General features: G+C 41.5%; 1 protein-coding gene across 2 annotated transcripts in view; it reads right to left on the bottom strand.

The window, feature by feature from the left end:
* The window catches only part of LOC136202338 (dicer-like protein 4), a 47,430-nt gene extending 44,543 nt beyond the window's left edge, over positions 1–2,887 (bottom strand). For both annotated transcript variants that reach the window (XM_065992896.1, XM_065992897.1), the window contains exons 1-3: positions 2,573–2,887; positions 2,149–2,326; positions 774–884 (exon numbers count right to left, since the gene is read on the bottom strand). In XM_065992896.1, the coding sequence (XP_065848968.1) occupies positions 774–884; positions 2,149–2,326; positions 2,573–2,721 (438 nt within the window). In that variant the 5' untranslated portion in view covers positions 2,722–2,887. The remainder of the gene's footprint in view (positions 1–773; positions 885–2,148; positions 2,327–2,572) is intronic.
* Positions 2,888–17,324: the final 14,437 nt, after the last annotated feature.

Raw genomic sequence — 17,324 nt, 5'->3', positions numbered from 1 at the left:
TCTGGTCCTGTTTTATGTAGGAAGCTGGGATAAATATCCAATTTTTGCAACTACACATCCAAAAATTCAAAGGTAAGCAACAAAAATTCCTGCATATTAAACTATGTCAAATATCCTTAAATATCATATTACATTTGTTGTATATCAAATATTTAAGAGCAAGTTAGAGTAGACATTTCCACCGTGTAGTTACTTTAAGTTTCAATCCAGCAAAGTACCCTCATGAAACTTTAAATGATTCCTTAGTGACCTACTACACTGTCTTCGAATCAATTTGCTCATATGCAAGAAGTTCAATATTTTCTCCATGATCCTACCAGTCCCAAGTACCTCTTTTCTTCTTTGTCATTATCTTACCCCAGTAACAAGAAAAAATCATATACATTGACCAACACACATAATCTCACAAACACAATTCCTCTAATAGTTAAGATACCAAGAATGTGGGAAAAAAACAGTTAAGTTTAGATCCATTTTCTTTAAAGCACCAAAAACAACAGAAAATGACAGTAACCTGATGGCCATATAGCAAGCATGCTCAATTTTTCTAAAATTGATATTGTCCTTTGATTAGGCAGGACATTGGGTGCAAAAGAGTGAGGTTGGGGAAGATTTGACAAAAGTAGAGGTGAATGAAAGCAATAAAAGTTATTGAAATCTGGAAAGTTGACCACAGAATGTACTAATATAATCTCACAGACTCTAACATGAAAAAACAAGATTACATCTTGAAAAAAGGAAGAAATTCTTTATCTGTGGAATAGCTTGATCACCTCATATTGTTTGATCTCCCTTTCCCAGTCATCATGGCTCTTCAAGTGCTTGGAGTTCCCACAACAGATCCCAACCTTGAAATTGATAGATTCTTCAATAACCTGGGCTTGCTGCAAAATAAGCCTACCTGACTCAGAGCATGCAAATCTTGAGAGGCTATTGTTGATGTTTAGCCTTAACATAATCCAAGTCAAGACACAAAATGAAGCTTTGAAGTTGACAACAATAATAAAAGAATTCAAATAAAAAAAAAAAATATCCAAGCTTTACCAGACAATTCAATTATTAGGATAAGCATTTTCAGCAACATTTAGCTAATCATACTTCACACAGCAACAGAAGGAAGGTTCAGATAGAACAGACAAATAAATTGTCACAAACACACTATTGTAGGAAATAGTATCATCACGTATAAAATGTTTCGAACTCTTGACAACGCAAATGAAAACATTATTTAGAACCAAAAGAAGCAAACACAATGACATTATCCATTATCTGGTGTGCAAGGATTGACTTGCAACCATGCTCCCTTGACTTCTTAGTATATTCAGAATGTTTTAAAACCAAATTCTTGTCCTCCAATTCTTATATATTTTCTCTTCCACTCTGTGAAACAGACTTTCATCATTGTTGAACCATCTTCTAAGCTACTTTGCAAGAATTTACAACATGGAAGTTACCTGTGTACTCGAAGTGATAATATACTTGAATCCAATATGTACCATCAATGACCAACAACTTTCTATTTAAACCCTTCAACTAGGGGGAAATTCAACAATGATCCGGCTCCATTAGAGCCTACCACTAACAAGGTACCAATGTACACCTAATATTTCTCAACACCATTCAATCCAAAAAGTGGTATGCATGCCCTGTTTTTACTGGTCAGGTTTGTTCCCTGTCCACAGTAGAACTTTGGAGATTTTGTAGTTCACCCAGACTTGAATTCTTGAGATGGTAAAATGTAAGTCTAGAAACTATACAAAAGTCTAGTTTGGATTCATTTCATAAACTTGGAAACAATTTCCTTCCCCCAACCCCCACCCAAATAAGCAATTCATTCCCTCAATACACCAACCAACTTATGGCTATGAAACACTTCAAACAAAAAACAGATCGGCACTATAATTGATAGGCATGAAAAGAAAATAAAAAATTAACTCTGGACTGCTAGATTTGTTTATCTCTTATTATTTCATCTATCATCATGCTATGCATAAGACCACTACCACTACTCTCAACCATCAAAGCTAAGGGCCACAGCGTAATGTCTTCAATGCATGAAAAGTATATAAAATCTAATGAAATAATGTGATATTCGATTCAAATCAAATAGCAAATTGGATATAAGATGACAAGTCAAAAGAAGTCCACCTGATGAACGAGCGCAGTGGTAGGCGCAAGAAAAACACATATACTCTTCTGTGGGCTCCTTATTAGGTGACCCAACTCGTACATAAGCAACACAGCAATGTGGGTCTTGCCACAACCAGTACCCAAGTACACAATTATATTCTCCTCCAAAGCTTTCTTGCATAGCTCCAACTGATACCTAAAACACAAACAAGAGGAATAGCTACATTATAAACCATTCATGTTCAGAACCAACTAAACAGAGCACTCCTTTGATCTTTGTTCAGAAAATTAAAATATAGCTGCCCCAGAAAGATACATTCTTCTAGTAATTGAAAAGGAGAAAAGCCTTTCTCATCACTTCATTAAAAAAAAAAATCTCTGAAAAAAACAAATAGAGTGAAAACCCAAAAACTAAAAACATTAAAAGAGCAGAATGCCGTACTTTCTAGCTATTTTTCTCGGATCTTTCTCAGGTTGCTGAGGCCTAAAGACTGATTTCTCTCCATCATCAAGAACTCCAAACGCAGTAGAGGCGTTGGTGGCGTCTCCGAGAGGAATATCAGCTTCGCGTGTGACTTCACCGTGGGGCATATTGTTTAGTAGAATTGAGGACAAAGAGAAAAGTGAGTGATGAGAGTTGACAGAAGGGTTTTGTAGCTCTAATCAACCCTGTTTAGGAGCTTGATTATACACATACACACAAAACCTCAACCCGAAAACACACGGATTTTCAATTAGAACAATGGCGGTTTCGGGCAGATGTTATGCTGCTTTTCACGACGTCATAAGTTTTCAAAAAGTCAAGCACAAGTCAACTTGGCCGCCTCCATATTCATAGGCAGCTCTTATTAAATTAGCGGTGTATTCTATGCTTACTTTGTTTTTTACAAAATAAACTTTATTTTGTGAATAGATCGAAATACCTTTTATACAAATTTGAAAAATCTCAAAACCTTTCAAACACCCAAAAGTCTCTTCGATTAAATCTAGACTAATTTATAAACAAAAACATGGATCGGGGGAGGGACGGCAAAGGAAAAGCACTAATGGTACGAAATATGGGTGTTTATCGGTCGGTTTGGTTTGAAAACCGAATAACACCTAAAATACGAACTGAACCTAACCGAATAATATTAGTAAACCGAACCGAACCGAATTGATTATTTCGGTTCGGTTCGGTTTTCGTTTTAACACATACTAACTAGTTAAAATAAAAAATAAATTAATATATATAATTTTATAAATTTTAATTAATTTAGTTTAATCTAAAATTTTAAAAATAATTACGCAAGTTGAGTAGCATACAACATAAAATTTATGCAAAGTTTGAAAATTAAAAATTAAACTTTATTAAAATGTAATTATAAAAAAAATGACAAATCATGACAACATAAGTTAATGTGTTCTATATAATTATTTCCGTGACTTGTGATCTTGTGTGATTCGAATTTTAAAGATATAAATAGTTGAATTCCAATCATCTACGATCATAATTCGCATTACAACCATAATTTGCACTAATATTATTGTTTTGATCAGTATTAGTGCAAGGTTTGAACAGTGTTAATGTATTTTTCTTAGCAGAACAATATTAATGTATTAGATTTAACATTGACAAAAAAAGTTTATAAATAGTTACGTTTTTTGGATGGTCGGAGGAAAATGCAAAGTCTCAGTCATATAAAGTCTCTACCTAAATTATAAACCTAATTAATCTAATTCGGTTATTTTATCATAAAAGCTGAACCTACCAATATTACCGATATTTTTTAATATTTAAAACCGAAACCGAACCTAATAGACCGAAAACCGAACCGAAAAAACTGAAATTCATCGGTTCTGTTGGTTATTTTGGTTCGGTTCAGTTTTTATTGATTTTTGGTTGATTTTTGAATATGTTTGAGAATTTAGGGAATCCGAAATCGGGGGGTGGGGCGTGAGGCTATCACGTCCGCACCTATGGTGCGACGTATGAATATCACGTCGCACCATAGGTGCGGACGTGATAGCCTCACTCCCTCACCCATGTGAGGGTGTGATAGCCTCACGTCCGTCCCCTTTTCAGAACTTATTTTTTTTAATTAAATTTAATTTTGTTTATATTTTTATTATTTTTATTTTTATTTTATTAATTTGATTATAATTTTTATTTTTGTTAAATTTGTATGTTGCAAATTTTATTTTGTTTAATTTAATTTAGTTTAAATTTTTATGTTGTAAATTTTATAATGTTAAATATTAATTTCCAATTCTATTATTATTTTTTGATGAAAGCTGGGACGATACTAGGTCTGAGACTGACATCCCAACTATGTTGGTACCCCAGCCGCAGGCTCAGCAAAACCCGAATATATTAGATAAAAAATGAAAAAAGTACAATAGTGGGAAGAAGGGAGAAAAAAGTTAAGACAAACGCAAGTGACAGATGTTACATAAATCATCAAAAACCATTGGCCGACAGAAGTCTGGAGCCGTGCTCCACCAATTGATGTCGGTGGCGCCGACACCGAAGCGTGCAAGGGCGTCCGCAGCCCTGTTTCCTTCGCGAAAGATGTGGGTGACGATGAGTTCCATTTGTGAGGTTTGTCGAAGACAGTTGAGCCATTGCTGGCGAACTGACCATGGGACCAAATCAGAGCGGGTCTTTAGCAGCGTTACCACGACAAGTGAGTCGGATTCGATCCAAAGGTTGGTCCATCCCTTTTCCCAAGCGATGTCCACGGCAAAAATTACTGCTCTAATCTCCGCCAAAAAAGCATTCGCAGTAGGAATTGCAAAGGCAAAGCTCCCATGTGCGAACCCGCGGTGATTTCTGAAGATGCCGCCAGCTCCTGCTGCACCAGTCCCGCTTATAGCCGAGCCATCCGTATTGGCTTTTATCCACCCCGCAGGTGGTCTGATCCATTTGACGATTCTTATATTAGGCTCCGGCGGTGGACGGGGCGTCAAATGAAGATTACGGAGAATGTCACGGTCATGCCTGTTATTATAGTAGCCTCGCCCTATGCCATTCGATTCCTTGACGAGAGTATTGATTGAGTGCTGCAGTGTTTGGATTGAAGGGAGCTGTGAATCAAAGATGGATTTATTTCTGGCTTTCCAGATGAGCCAAGTGCATCCGACAATTACCGAGTACCACAAGTAAGCCACTTGTGCGCCAAAACGAATCTCACAAAGGCCTGCAAAAAAGGAATAGAAGTCAGTAGTAAATGCCATTGGCACGTTGAACCTTTCTCCAATGCTAGTCCACAGCGACCTGGAAATTGGACAGCTTATGAAAAGGTGGCTCAGTGTTTCGCTGTCTCCAGCGTAAAGTGCACAACGCGAGGCAAGTTGTAAGCCCCGGGCTTTAAGTGCATCATGCGTTGCAATTTTCCCGTGAATTACCTGCCAGCAAGTGAAAGAGCGGGACGGCGGGATATGTGCACCCCAAATCTTCATGTTCCAATTAGCCCTGTCCATGCTATTAGATAGAAGTTTGTAGGCCGTCTGAACCGAGAACACGCCTTTTGGGTCCGGCTCCCAGACACATACATCTTTTTTATCTAGGCCGCGACTGATTGACATTACTCGCTCCTGCAACGGGTAAGGTAACTGCTGCAAATTTCCCCAAACATTTCCCTGGAGGAAACCCGAAACACATTCATACTTACGACGCCGAGCCCCCGCCGATAAGCCTAACTGATCAGCCATCAAGGGACGTATCCAGGGGTCAGTCCAGAAGTTTAGCCTTGTCTCTTCGCTCCCAATCCACCACCTGGAGAGAGATATTATAGTGTTGTAGATCAGCCTGCACGATGACCAAATAGAAGATGGTGCGATGCAAAGTTTAGGAAGGCCGGAGGCGGATTGAAATCTGGATCGCAGCAAATTAATCACAAAGCCGGTCCCTTGGATGAGGTCCCAACAAAATTTCTCGAGTAAAGCTGTGTTAAAGTGGGCAAAATTTTTAATTCCCAAACCTCCAGCATCAAGGCGTTTACAACAGGTGCTCCACGGCACCGTAACCATTTTCCTACGGTCAATGCACCCCGTCCAAAGAAAATTCTTCATAGCGCGGTTAAGCGCTTTTAGGAGGCCTGCTGGCCACTTATAAACCAAAAAAGAATGCACCAGTGATCCAGTTAGAGAGGATTTAACAAGAGTTAAACGGCCAGCGAACGAGAGGCTTGTACCTTTCCACTTGCTGAACTGCATCATGAATTTATCCGCGATTGGTTTTAGGTATCTGGCCTTTGGTACGCCCCTGAAGAGAGGAACCCCGAGGTAAGTGAATGGTAGAGAGGCCTGTCTGATCCCAAGGTAACTTGCAAGCCTGTTAGCCCGTGTACTGATGACCCCACGACCAAAATAAATCGTTGATTTCTCCCAGCTGACCACTTGGCCGGAAATGCTGCCGTAGAAGCGGAGAATCTCTTTTAGTGCCTTGATATTTCTCATGGTTGCATTCCCAAACACGAGGATGCCGTCAGCATATAACAAGTGAGTAGGAAACACAGAACCACCCAAATATCGCATGGCTGTATACTGGCCCTCAACTTCCAGCTTAGAGAACCAACGGGAGAAGAAATCCTCTACAATACCGAAGAGAATATGGGATAGAGGATCGCCTTGACGAACACCTCTAGAACAACCGAAATACCCTTTAGCAGTCCCATCGATCATGATTGAGATTCTCGCAGAAGCCAAAATATTAAGTATCCAGTCCCTGAAGGAAAGTGAGAAGCCAAAAGCTTCTAGCACCGCAAGCAAGAAATTCCAGTCAAGTGTATCAAATGCTTTTCTGATATCAATCTTTAAAGCCATCTTACCGCCAAAACTACGTTTGTCAAGCATATTTACCCCTTCTGAGGCAGCAGCAATACAGTGATGCACGCTCCGACCTTTAATAAACCCAAACTGGTTATCTGAAACAATGCGGGAGGCTATGCCAGCCAGACGGTCTGCTAGGATTTTAGAAATAATCTTAAAGCTGAAGTTGCCCATCACAATTGGTCTGAAGTTTTCAATTCTATTAGCTTCCGCGGATTTAGGAAGAAGCGCTAATAGGTTAGAATTCAGCCCTGGGAAGATACAACCCGTCTCAAAAAAAGACTGAACCATGTTGCATACGTCATTGCCGACGATGTCCCAGAAGTTTTGATAGAACAGGCCACCGAAACCATTAGGCCCTGGTGCGCTGTCCGCATCCATGCTAAAGACAGTATGACGGATGTCCTCGTGGGAGGGCTTGGCCAGCAGGAGATCATTGTCAGTAGCAGAAACCAGACGGGGGATGGTAGAACTGACTGCAGATAGATCAGCCGGACCTATGCCGTTCTTGAAGAGATTCGAATAGTAGCTGATTACATGATTGGCGATACTATCAGGCTCAGCAGTCGGCTGATCACCGGAAACAATTAGGGAGGTGATACCGGAGTGTGACTTCCGGATTTGTGCTGCCCGGTGGAAGAAAGTAGTGTTTTGGTCTCCCGCCGCTAGCCATCGGACTCTGCTTTTCTCCCGGTACATTTGTTCCTGCCGAAGTAACTGTAGGTCAAGATCCTCCGACGCTTCTTTTTCCTGAAGCTGAAGATCCTCTGTTAAGCCATCTCTACTAATTCTGCTTTGAATAATAGATAAACGCCTTTCAGCGGCTTGAATGTTATTGGTTACATTCCCAAAGACCGTTCTGTTCCATTCCCGTAGAATAGGGCAGAGAAGCTTGAGCTTGTGACATAGAACCTGAGCCGGAGGCAAGGAGATTGACGAGGCAGCCCACTGGCGTGGAATAACCTCACGGAGTGTACTATGAGTTAACCACATTGCCTGAAAATGGAAGCGTGCGATTCGCGGAGCCTCAGATTTACAACGGAGAAGCAATGGCCGGTGATCGGACTGGTAACGGGTGAGAGCTGAGCAGATAACTGAATCCCAGCCTTCTAGGAAGTCCTCACTTACTAGGGCCCGGTCAAGACGGCAGTCAACACGAGCATTACCCCTACGGCAATTCGTCCACGTGTACTGGAACCCTACGGTTTGAATATCCAGCAGATCGCAAGAGCTAATGAAGGTTCGGAAGTCGTGGCAGGATCCCACTGCAGGAGAGGCCCCAGACTTCTCGTGTGCCCCTGTGATGGCGTTAAAATCACCCAAGCAAAGCCAAGGAGAACTGTTTGTAGTTCGAATCTGACGGAGATCAGACCATAAATCCCGTCTCTGAAGTGCATAGTTTTTACCATAGACAAAAGTAATCAAATGCACTGAGGAGTTAGAGGCCACCTGTAAAGTCACGTGCTGCTCATGAGAGTAAAGAGAAGTAATCCCTGCAGAAGCATTTGAACGGGAAAAGATCCACAAGTTAACAGTTTCATTCTGAGCAATAAACTGTAGGCCAAGCGAGGACCAGAAGCGCTCAGGTATAGCGGAGAAAGGAACCATGGGTTCAGCAATGCCCAATAAGTCAGGACTATGTGTCTGGCATAATAGCTTCAATGCTCTTTGAGTGCGGGGGTTCCCAAGGCCCCTGCAATTCCAGAAGAGCACAATCATTGGGGTATCAAAGGCAGGCGGCTATGCCGCTGAGAGTGGATCCCTGTAGGTTGAAGAGAAGCTTTGCTCTTGCTCTTCTTCTTCCTTCTGACAGTGATCCAAGAGCGATCCTTGTCATCTGGGACTAAGGTAATTTGTAGATTGGATTCGGCTGGAATAACTGGTCTTGAACAGGACGCCTCTCCGGGCAAGAATGGAACCGGATTAACAAAATTCATAAAGTTCCATGAGTCATTGAGAACTTCTTCGTCTGACCTTTTCGACTCAGTGCTCGTGAACAGTTGAAGCGCTAAAGGCTGAGGGGCATCGAATTCAGTCTCAGAATCGCCCCCCGATGCACTACAATCAGCCCACCGCGTGGATTTCCCTTTGCAGCCAGTTTTAGGTTGCTGTTCAGCCGTATGCTGAGGCTTCGACCCATATGCCTAGGCTTGGTGCTTCCCCGTTCTCTGTTGGCTTGGTTTTACGATTTCCCATTTGGGGTTTCTTCTGCAGTTGGCTGTAGAGTGACCCACCGAATTGCAGATAGAACAAAGGTCCGGCAGTCATTCATACTCCAAGAGAACCCAGTGCATCTAAGTATTTGTGTCAACCCGAACCTTGTGCTGTAAGGTCTTAGAAAGATCAACATCTATCAGTACCCTTGTAAAATGCCCAAACTCGCCTTCTACAGTGTTTCTGTCGAACCGCAGAGGGACACCTACAGCACGGGCAATCCTGGCCATAATCCGTTTGTCCCAAAACTCCCAGGGAAGATTATAGAAGCGGACCCAGACCTGAGCAGATGTCGACCTGTGTGAATCCGGGTTAAATCCAGGCGACCAAGGCGTGAACCTCATGATACCAGGCCTGAGAGAGATTGCGCCTTGCCCCCAAACCGTCTGTAAATCCTCCGCAGATGGCATAATTATGTGGTAAAATCCCTTCCCGAGAGAAATTAGACGCCATTCAACTGTTATTCCCCAGATAAGGTTCAGCTTACGTTTCAGGTCCTGGTGTTTCCAAGCAGTTTCGCCCTTCGATAGGGTCATACGGCCAATGACAGAGTGCTTACATAGTAGGAGTCTTTCATTGTAAACTGTTTGTTGAACTTTGACAGCTTTAAAACCCCCCTCTTCGGAGATCAAAGTTCGATTCGATTCCAGAATCATAGGTGAAGCCCGTAACTCATTAACCACAGAGGCAAAAGTTCTAGACGTACCTGGATTGGCTTTAGGGGACGGGAGGTTCTGATCCTTTACGGAGAGATGCGCGGCTTCAGCGGCCTTCTCAAACCCGGCTCGTGAGAACAAGTGAGCAATAGCAAAATCTTCAAGGGAGGGTGTCATGGCGGCGCACCGCCGGCGACAGCGGCTGATTACCGAGGACGTGCGGCTAGGTCAGCCGATCATCAGCCTTCCAATTCTATTATTAAATTATAAAAAATATGAATTTTTTTTAGAACGAATTGTTATGCAATTGGTACAGAATAAAGAAAAAATATATCTGTATTTTATAATAGTGTCTGAAATTGACCCAATTTATTGGTGTTAGGGGTAAAATTGCTCTTTTTTTTAATGAAAGATTGGGACGCGATTAAGAGGTTAGACATCCCAACTAGGTTGGCACCCCTAACGCACTTAATCAACCCTGAATATTATTAATAAAAAAAAGAAAATTACAAGAGGGGGAGAAAATTAAAGGAAACGAATATGAGCAACATTACAAAGGTCATCGAAAACATGAAATTGACAAAAATAAGGCGCAGAGTGCCACCAGTGGAGCGCTGACGTAGATTTGCCAAAACAGGCAAGACGATCCGCAGCTTGATTACCTTCCCTGAAGATATGAGTGATTTTGTAGTTCATAGACGAACAACGTGATAAGCAGCTTAACCATTCTTGCTTAATCCTCCATGGAACCGCAGTAGATTTTTCACTTAGCAACTTAACCGCATATGCCGAGTCCGATTCAATCCACAAATTGTGCCAGCCTCTTTCCCAGGCAGCTTCAATAGCAAAGGCGTTAGCCATCAGTTCAGCCGTATGAGCATAAGAATCGGCAATGGGAAAGGCGAAACAGCCCATTACAAAACCTCTTCCGTTTCTGAAAATCCCCCCAACGCCAGCGATGCCAGGAGCACCCTCAGCAGCCCCATCGGTGTTAACCTTAATCCAGTCTGTCGGGGGCAGACACCAGCGCACCATAATGAAGTCCGGTTCCGGAGGTGGCCTGACCCGAGACGTTGAAGAGGAGGTCCATTTAGGCTCATGAAAGAGGAAGAAGAGACGGTTCAGAAGAACTTGGATTGAAGGGAGTTCGTTTTCAAACACAGCCAGGTTCCTGATATGCCAAATATACCAAACCGTAGTAACCGTCGCCAAGTTCCATAAGCTGCGTTTCTTCGATCGGAAGCCAACCGCTCTAATAACACTAAATAAAGCCTCAAAAGTAGTCACAAAGAAGAGAGTAACTGCAAAGTTATTAAAGACCATCGCCCAAAGACGTCTCGCAATCCAACACGTAACAAAAAGATGATCCAAAGTCTCGATATTGCAATTACACAAGGCACATCTCGAAGCAAGAGAGAAGCCGCGTACCTGAAGATTAGCCTGAACCGAAATTTTCCCATGAATTACCAGCCAGCAGGCAAACGAACGTCGAGGAGGGACAAATGAATTCCAGAAAAAGCGATTCCAAGGAACCGCCGGCGAAACAGAGCGGAGCGAGCTATATAGGGATTTTGTCGTAAGTTCTCCCGACATGGAATGTTTCCAAATGCAGGTGTCAGTTCCATCCCGATTACCTTGAACCCGAAGAATACGAGTCTGAACTTGTTCAGGAAGTCGATCCAAGTTATTCCACGAGTTATCTAACCTGTAATTTTGCACCGGCTCAAAAAGTGTGCGCTGATTTTTAGGCGGAATGCCGAGCTGATCAGCGACAGACGGGGATATCCACGAGTCGGTCCAGAAATTTAGCCGGGAGTTGTCTCTGAACCACCACACAATGTCCTCTCTAACTTGTTCATATACCCTCCTCATGGAAGACCAGACCGACGAGTTTGAGATGTATGGATTTGGTAAGCCCGAATGCGTGTGAAAGCGAGTAATAAGAAGCTTAGGGATGAAGCCGTCGCCCTTTAAAAGTTCCCAACTGAACTTCCCAAGAAGTGCTGAATTAAACATACCCATGTTTTTAATTCCCAGTCCACCACACTCTAAAGGTTGACAACAGATACGCCAGGCAACAGTGCAAAGTTTCCGTTGATCCCTATTTCCCGTCCAAAGAAAATTCCGGAGGGCTTTATCAATTTTTTTGATAAGCGAGGTAGGCCATCTGTAAACCATGAATGTGTGAATCAAAGCTCCCGTTAAAGCCGATTTAATTAGAGTGAGTCTGCCCGTCAGAGAAAGTGCTTGCCCTTTCCAGAGATTGAATTTAGCAATAAAGCGATCCATTAAAGGTTGCAAAAACCTAGCCTTCGGGGCCCCCTGAAAAAGCGGAACACCAAGGTAATTGAAGGGTAAGCTCGCACGCCGAATTCCCAATATGCCGACAAGTTTGTTTTGGCGCTGAATGTTGATCCAATTCCCAAAGAACACCTCAGATTTTTCCCAATTAACCGTCTGACCCGAAATTGCTGCATAGAAATCAAAAAGATCCTTAATGCACTTCACGTTCTTTAGGGTAGCCCTGGCAAACAACAACATATCATCTGCATAGAGGAGGTGCGAAGGAAAAGAAGCTTGCCTGTTATATGTCATAGTCTGAAACTGATTGTTCCTGACCAGCTTAGCCAGCCACCGGCTAAAAAAGTCTTTAGCAATGCCAAAAAGAATCGGGGAAAGAGGATCGCCATGTCGCACGCCACAAGAACAGCCAAAAAACCCCTTAATTCCGCCTCCCAGAGCAATAGAGATTGTAGCTGATCGAAGAGCTTCCAAAATCCAGTCTCTAAATTGCAATGAGAAACCAAATGCTTCCAGAACAGCCAAGAGGAAGTTCCAATCAAGTGTATCAAAAGCCTTTCTAATATCAATCTTCAAGGCCATGTTACCACCATAACAGTTTTTATTCAACATGTTAATACCTTCAGAAGCCGCAGCAATACAATGATGAATACTTCGACCAGAAATAAATCCGAATTGATTGTCAGACACAATACGAGAGGCAATAGGGGCCAGCCTGTCTGCCAGAATTTTCGAGATAATTTTATAATTGAAATTCCCCATAGCAATTGGCCTAAACTGTTGAATTTCTATAGCATCAGCAGATTTGGGAAGCAGAGTCATAATACTGGAATTCATCCCCGGCAACATGTAGCCCGAAGCAAAAAAAACTCTGAACCATCTTACAAAGATCCGCGCTAATTATGTCCCAATAATGTTGATAGAATACTCCCCCGAAGCCGTCAGGTCCCGGAGAGCTATCTCGGTTCAGATCAAAGACCGCAGACCTAATCTCATCAACCGAAGGCTGCCGAGTTAAAAGCTCATTATCCATCGATGTGACGCAAACCGGATTTACCTCAGTGATTGGGGCATGGTCGATTAGAGGCCTGCTGCTTGTGAACAGACTTGAATAATAATCCACGACATGCTGTGCGATCACATTCTCATCGTTGACAAGGACACCATCAATAAGAAGGGTATCAAGAGAGGAATGAGTTTTCTTACCCTTAGCTGCGCGATGGAAATAACTCGAGTTACGATCCCCCGCTTCAAGCCACTTTTCTCTACTTTTATCCGGAAGGAGAAGCTCCTGTCTGAATAACTGAAGATCTAAATCTTGTTTTGCTTCCACTTCCTGCACACGGTTTACCTCATTCAGACCCTGATAAGAAATAACTTGTTGTATACTCGAGAGGCGCGAATTTACAGCTGCTATATTATTCTCAACTCTGCCAAAGATCTCTGTGTTCCAGACCCGGAGCTTAGCCCTTAAAGATTTCAGTTTGTAGCAGAAAAGTTGTGCTGGTGGTAAAGAGACATGAGTACCTTGCCAGTGCGCAAAAACCAAATCCTGCAGCGAGATATGGGTAGTCCACATGGAAAAGAACCGAAATCGGGAATGCCTTACAATACCATTTTTGCAAACTAATAACAAAGGACTATGAGCTGATTGGTAGCGGGAGAGAGCCGTACAGCTGATAGTACTCCAGGAATCAATAAAATCCTCAGACACAAGAGCCCTATCAAGTCTACTTTCAACATGTTCAGTGCCAAACCGACCGTTTGACCAAGTGTACTGCAATCCTGCATTAGCCACTTTGATAAGCTCATTGTTGTTAATAAAATCACGGAACTCCCTGCAGCTAATATCAGACGGAATGCGTCCGGTTTTTTCGTGAGCCCCTATAATTGCATTGAAATCTCCAATAACCAGTTTTTTTTCTGCTATCATCAATAGCACTGACAGAATCCCAAAGAAGACGTCGTCGACCAAAATAATTGCTGCCATATACAAAAGTAAATTGGGAAAAACCCACTGCAGTACCATATCTAATCGTAATGTGCTGATCATGATTCAAAATGATGTTGCAAAGATTGATATTACCGATTTTGCAGAAAAGCCAAATAGAATTACAATGATTGCTTTCAACAAACTGTAAGCCAATCGAATTCCAGAAAAACGTAGGTATTTTATCCAAAGTAACCATGGGTTCAGAAATACATACCAAATCCGGATGATTTACTTGACAAATGAGCTTCAATGCCCGTTGAGTCCTAGGGTTATTAATTCCCCTGCAATTCCAATACAACACAATTATTTGTAATTGATAATCGGCATGTTCCGCCCCTTAGAGCGAGAATATGTATTAGTACCCGACATCTTGGCCTTATCCTTCTTTCTAGTTGTTATCCAGTCAGTATCCACATCTGGAATGTAAATATCATTATTCTGAGGTCGTTCTGAAGAACCCGTCAATTTTCCTTCAGCAACTCGCTCAGCTGTACGAGGAGTATCGGTCTCTGCTGCTGGGAGGTCTTCCTCATCACTGCAGTCTCCCCAACATTTGGAACCCTCTTCACTTCCCTGATTGGCGACGTGATGAAGAATTATTTGTAAAGTGTCTTCTGCTACTTTGTTTTTTTTTCGCCTCATCCGCGGTAGAAGAAGCGTGAGCTTTATTTGGTTCCGAATGAACATCCAGATTTTCATGTGTAGTAGGTGCCGCTTCACTCTTACTTGACTTCATATGCCTCTGCATTTGAGGTTTTACTTCTCTGTTGTTGCGCCTACACTGAGCCGTGGTATGACCAATGGACGAACAAGTGCCACAAAGAGCTGGGAGCTTTTCATACTCTAAATAAACCCACAACTTCTGATTATCCGTATCCACTCTGAGCTTCGACTAAATATCCCTTGACAAATCAACATCTATCAACACCCTGGCGTAATGGCCAAACTCTCTATTAACAGTATTATGATCGAAACGAATAGGCACCCCTACCACACGTGCAATACCCGCAATGATCCGAGTGTCCCAAAATTCCCAAGGCAAGTTATAGAAACGTACCCAAACTTGCGCAGAGGTGGACTTGTGTGAATCCGGATTGAATCCCGGTGTCCAAGGTGAAAACCGAATGATTCCAAGCTTGAGAGAAATGGGACCGAGCCCCCAAATAGTCTGTAGGGCATCCCTATCTGGCATAATAATCTGGTAGAAACCCTTACCCAACGATATAAGCTTCCAATCCATATTTCTCTTCCATAGTTGATTCAGACGCTGCTTCAATTCGGCATGTTTCCAGGGGCGATCTCCCTTATTCAGAGATATCCTCCCAATGACTGAGTGCTGAAACGCTTTAACTCATTCCTCATAAATGGCTTGTGGGACTTTAATGGCCTTGAAACCCCCTCCTCTGAAATTAAAGGCTGCGACGGTGCTGGAATCGTCGTTGTGGTGACTGATTTCTTTACAATTGACGTAAAGAAAGGTGCGGGAGTTGAGGGATCCTTAGTGATTGTAGTTTTTAGTTTGCTGTAAGACCTACGATCAAATAAATGGGCAATTGCGAAGGCATCTGATTCGGTTGCAGCGGTGGAAGCAGAAGCCATGGTGAATCTGAAGAGAACGGCGACACAAGAACGGTAGTGCTAGGTCGGCGGCGCTAGGCGGTCGGCGGTCGGCGGCGCGCGGTCGGAGGTCGGCCGGCGGCGCAGGTACTGTTGCTAGCGGTGGAGACTAGGTCATCGCCCCTAAAAGAGTGAGAAACCCTAGCGCCTCAGAAGGTACCAGCTGGGGTAAAATTGCTCTTAGCTTCCAACGTTAAGGGTAAAATTGCACCATTTTAGACGTTAGGGGTAAAATTGCCCTTGACCCAAAACATTAGGGGTGTTTTTGCACCTTAACCCTAAAAAAAACTATAACTTTGATAATATTATTATTATGACCCGCTTTTTTTTAATTCCTGATTTCTAGAATTTTTTAAAATTTCAGAAATTTCTGGAATTTCAGATTTCAAGAATGAATTTAAAATTGATGAAATTTAAGAATTTCTAAAATTTCAGAATTTTTAGAATCCTATAATTTCTAAATTAAAAAAATTCCAGAAATTTCAAAATTTCAAAATTTTTAGAATTCCAGAATTTCTGAAATTTCAGAATTTTTAAAATTTCAGAATTCTAGTATTTCGAGAATGAATTTAAAATTTAAAATTGCTGAAATTTAAGAATTTTTCAAATTCCAGAAATTTCGAAATTCCAGAATTTCATAATTTTTAGAATTCCAGAATTTCCAAAATTTCAAAATTTCCAGAATTTCGAAATTTTTGAAATTTCAAAATTCGAGAATTTCAGAATTTCAAAAATTCCAGAATTTTTGAATTTCTAAAATTTCAGAATTTTTAAAATTTTAGAATTTTAGAATTTCCGAAATTCCGAAATTCTAGATTTTTTGAATTCTAGAATTCTAGAATTCCATAATTTCCAAAATTTTATAATTTCTGAAATTCTAGAAATCTGGAATTTTTGAAATTCTAGAGTTTTTGAAATTTCAAAAATCTGAAATTTTATAAAATTAACAGTTATGGCTAATTTTATCCATAAAGTTGATAATTATGGCCACTTTTATTTATAACGTTGATTGGTTTGATCAATTTCATATATTATTAAAAAACACAGATATTTTGTTTTTAATTTTCAATTTCAATTGCATATCAGTTGATTCTAATTTTCAATTTTGCATGTTTAGAGTAACATACAGTGGAATCAAATCGGTCGGATTCATTCGGCAATACTCTATGAATCCCATGACATCTCCATCATCATCAATATGTGCTATCCCACCACGCAGTTTATTTGGACCATATGTCGCCTGCATGGACATTTGGAGATCATACGAGGTTGAAGATCATACGAGGTTGAATCAACACAAAGGGCACTATAAACTTTCTCTTTCAACTTTTGCAAGTCAATCTCTGTTGGCAAAACCAACAACTTCGCTTTACCACCCACGTATGTCATCACATTTCCCTCTGTGCTCCACTATCCGTTCCAAGACACAAAACACGTACACCTCTCTTTGGTTGACATACTTCTACATTTAGTAAAATGGACACGTGATCAAACCATAATAAAACCAATTCATATGTAAATGCGACAAGCTATATCAAATGTGATGCCAAATGCGACACCTAATGCGACACGCTATATCAAATGCGACATGAATGCAACAG

Source organism: Euphorbia lathyris, chromosome 8 (assembly GCF_963576675.1).
Source record: "Euphorbia lathyris chromosome 8, ddEupLath1.1, whole genome shotgun sequence".
In the NCBI taxonomy this organism is placed as follows: Eukaryota; Viridiplantae; Streptophyta; class Magnoliopsida; order Malpighiales; family Euphorbiaceae; genus Euphorbia; species Euphorbia lathyris.
Note: the sequence above shows the minus strand (reverse complement) of the source record. Positions and strands in the feature narration are given on the sequence as shown.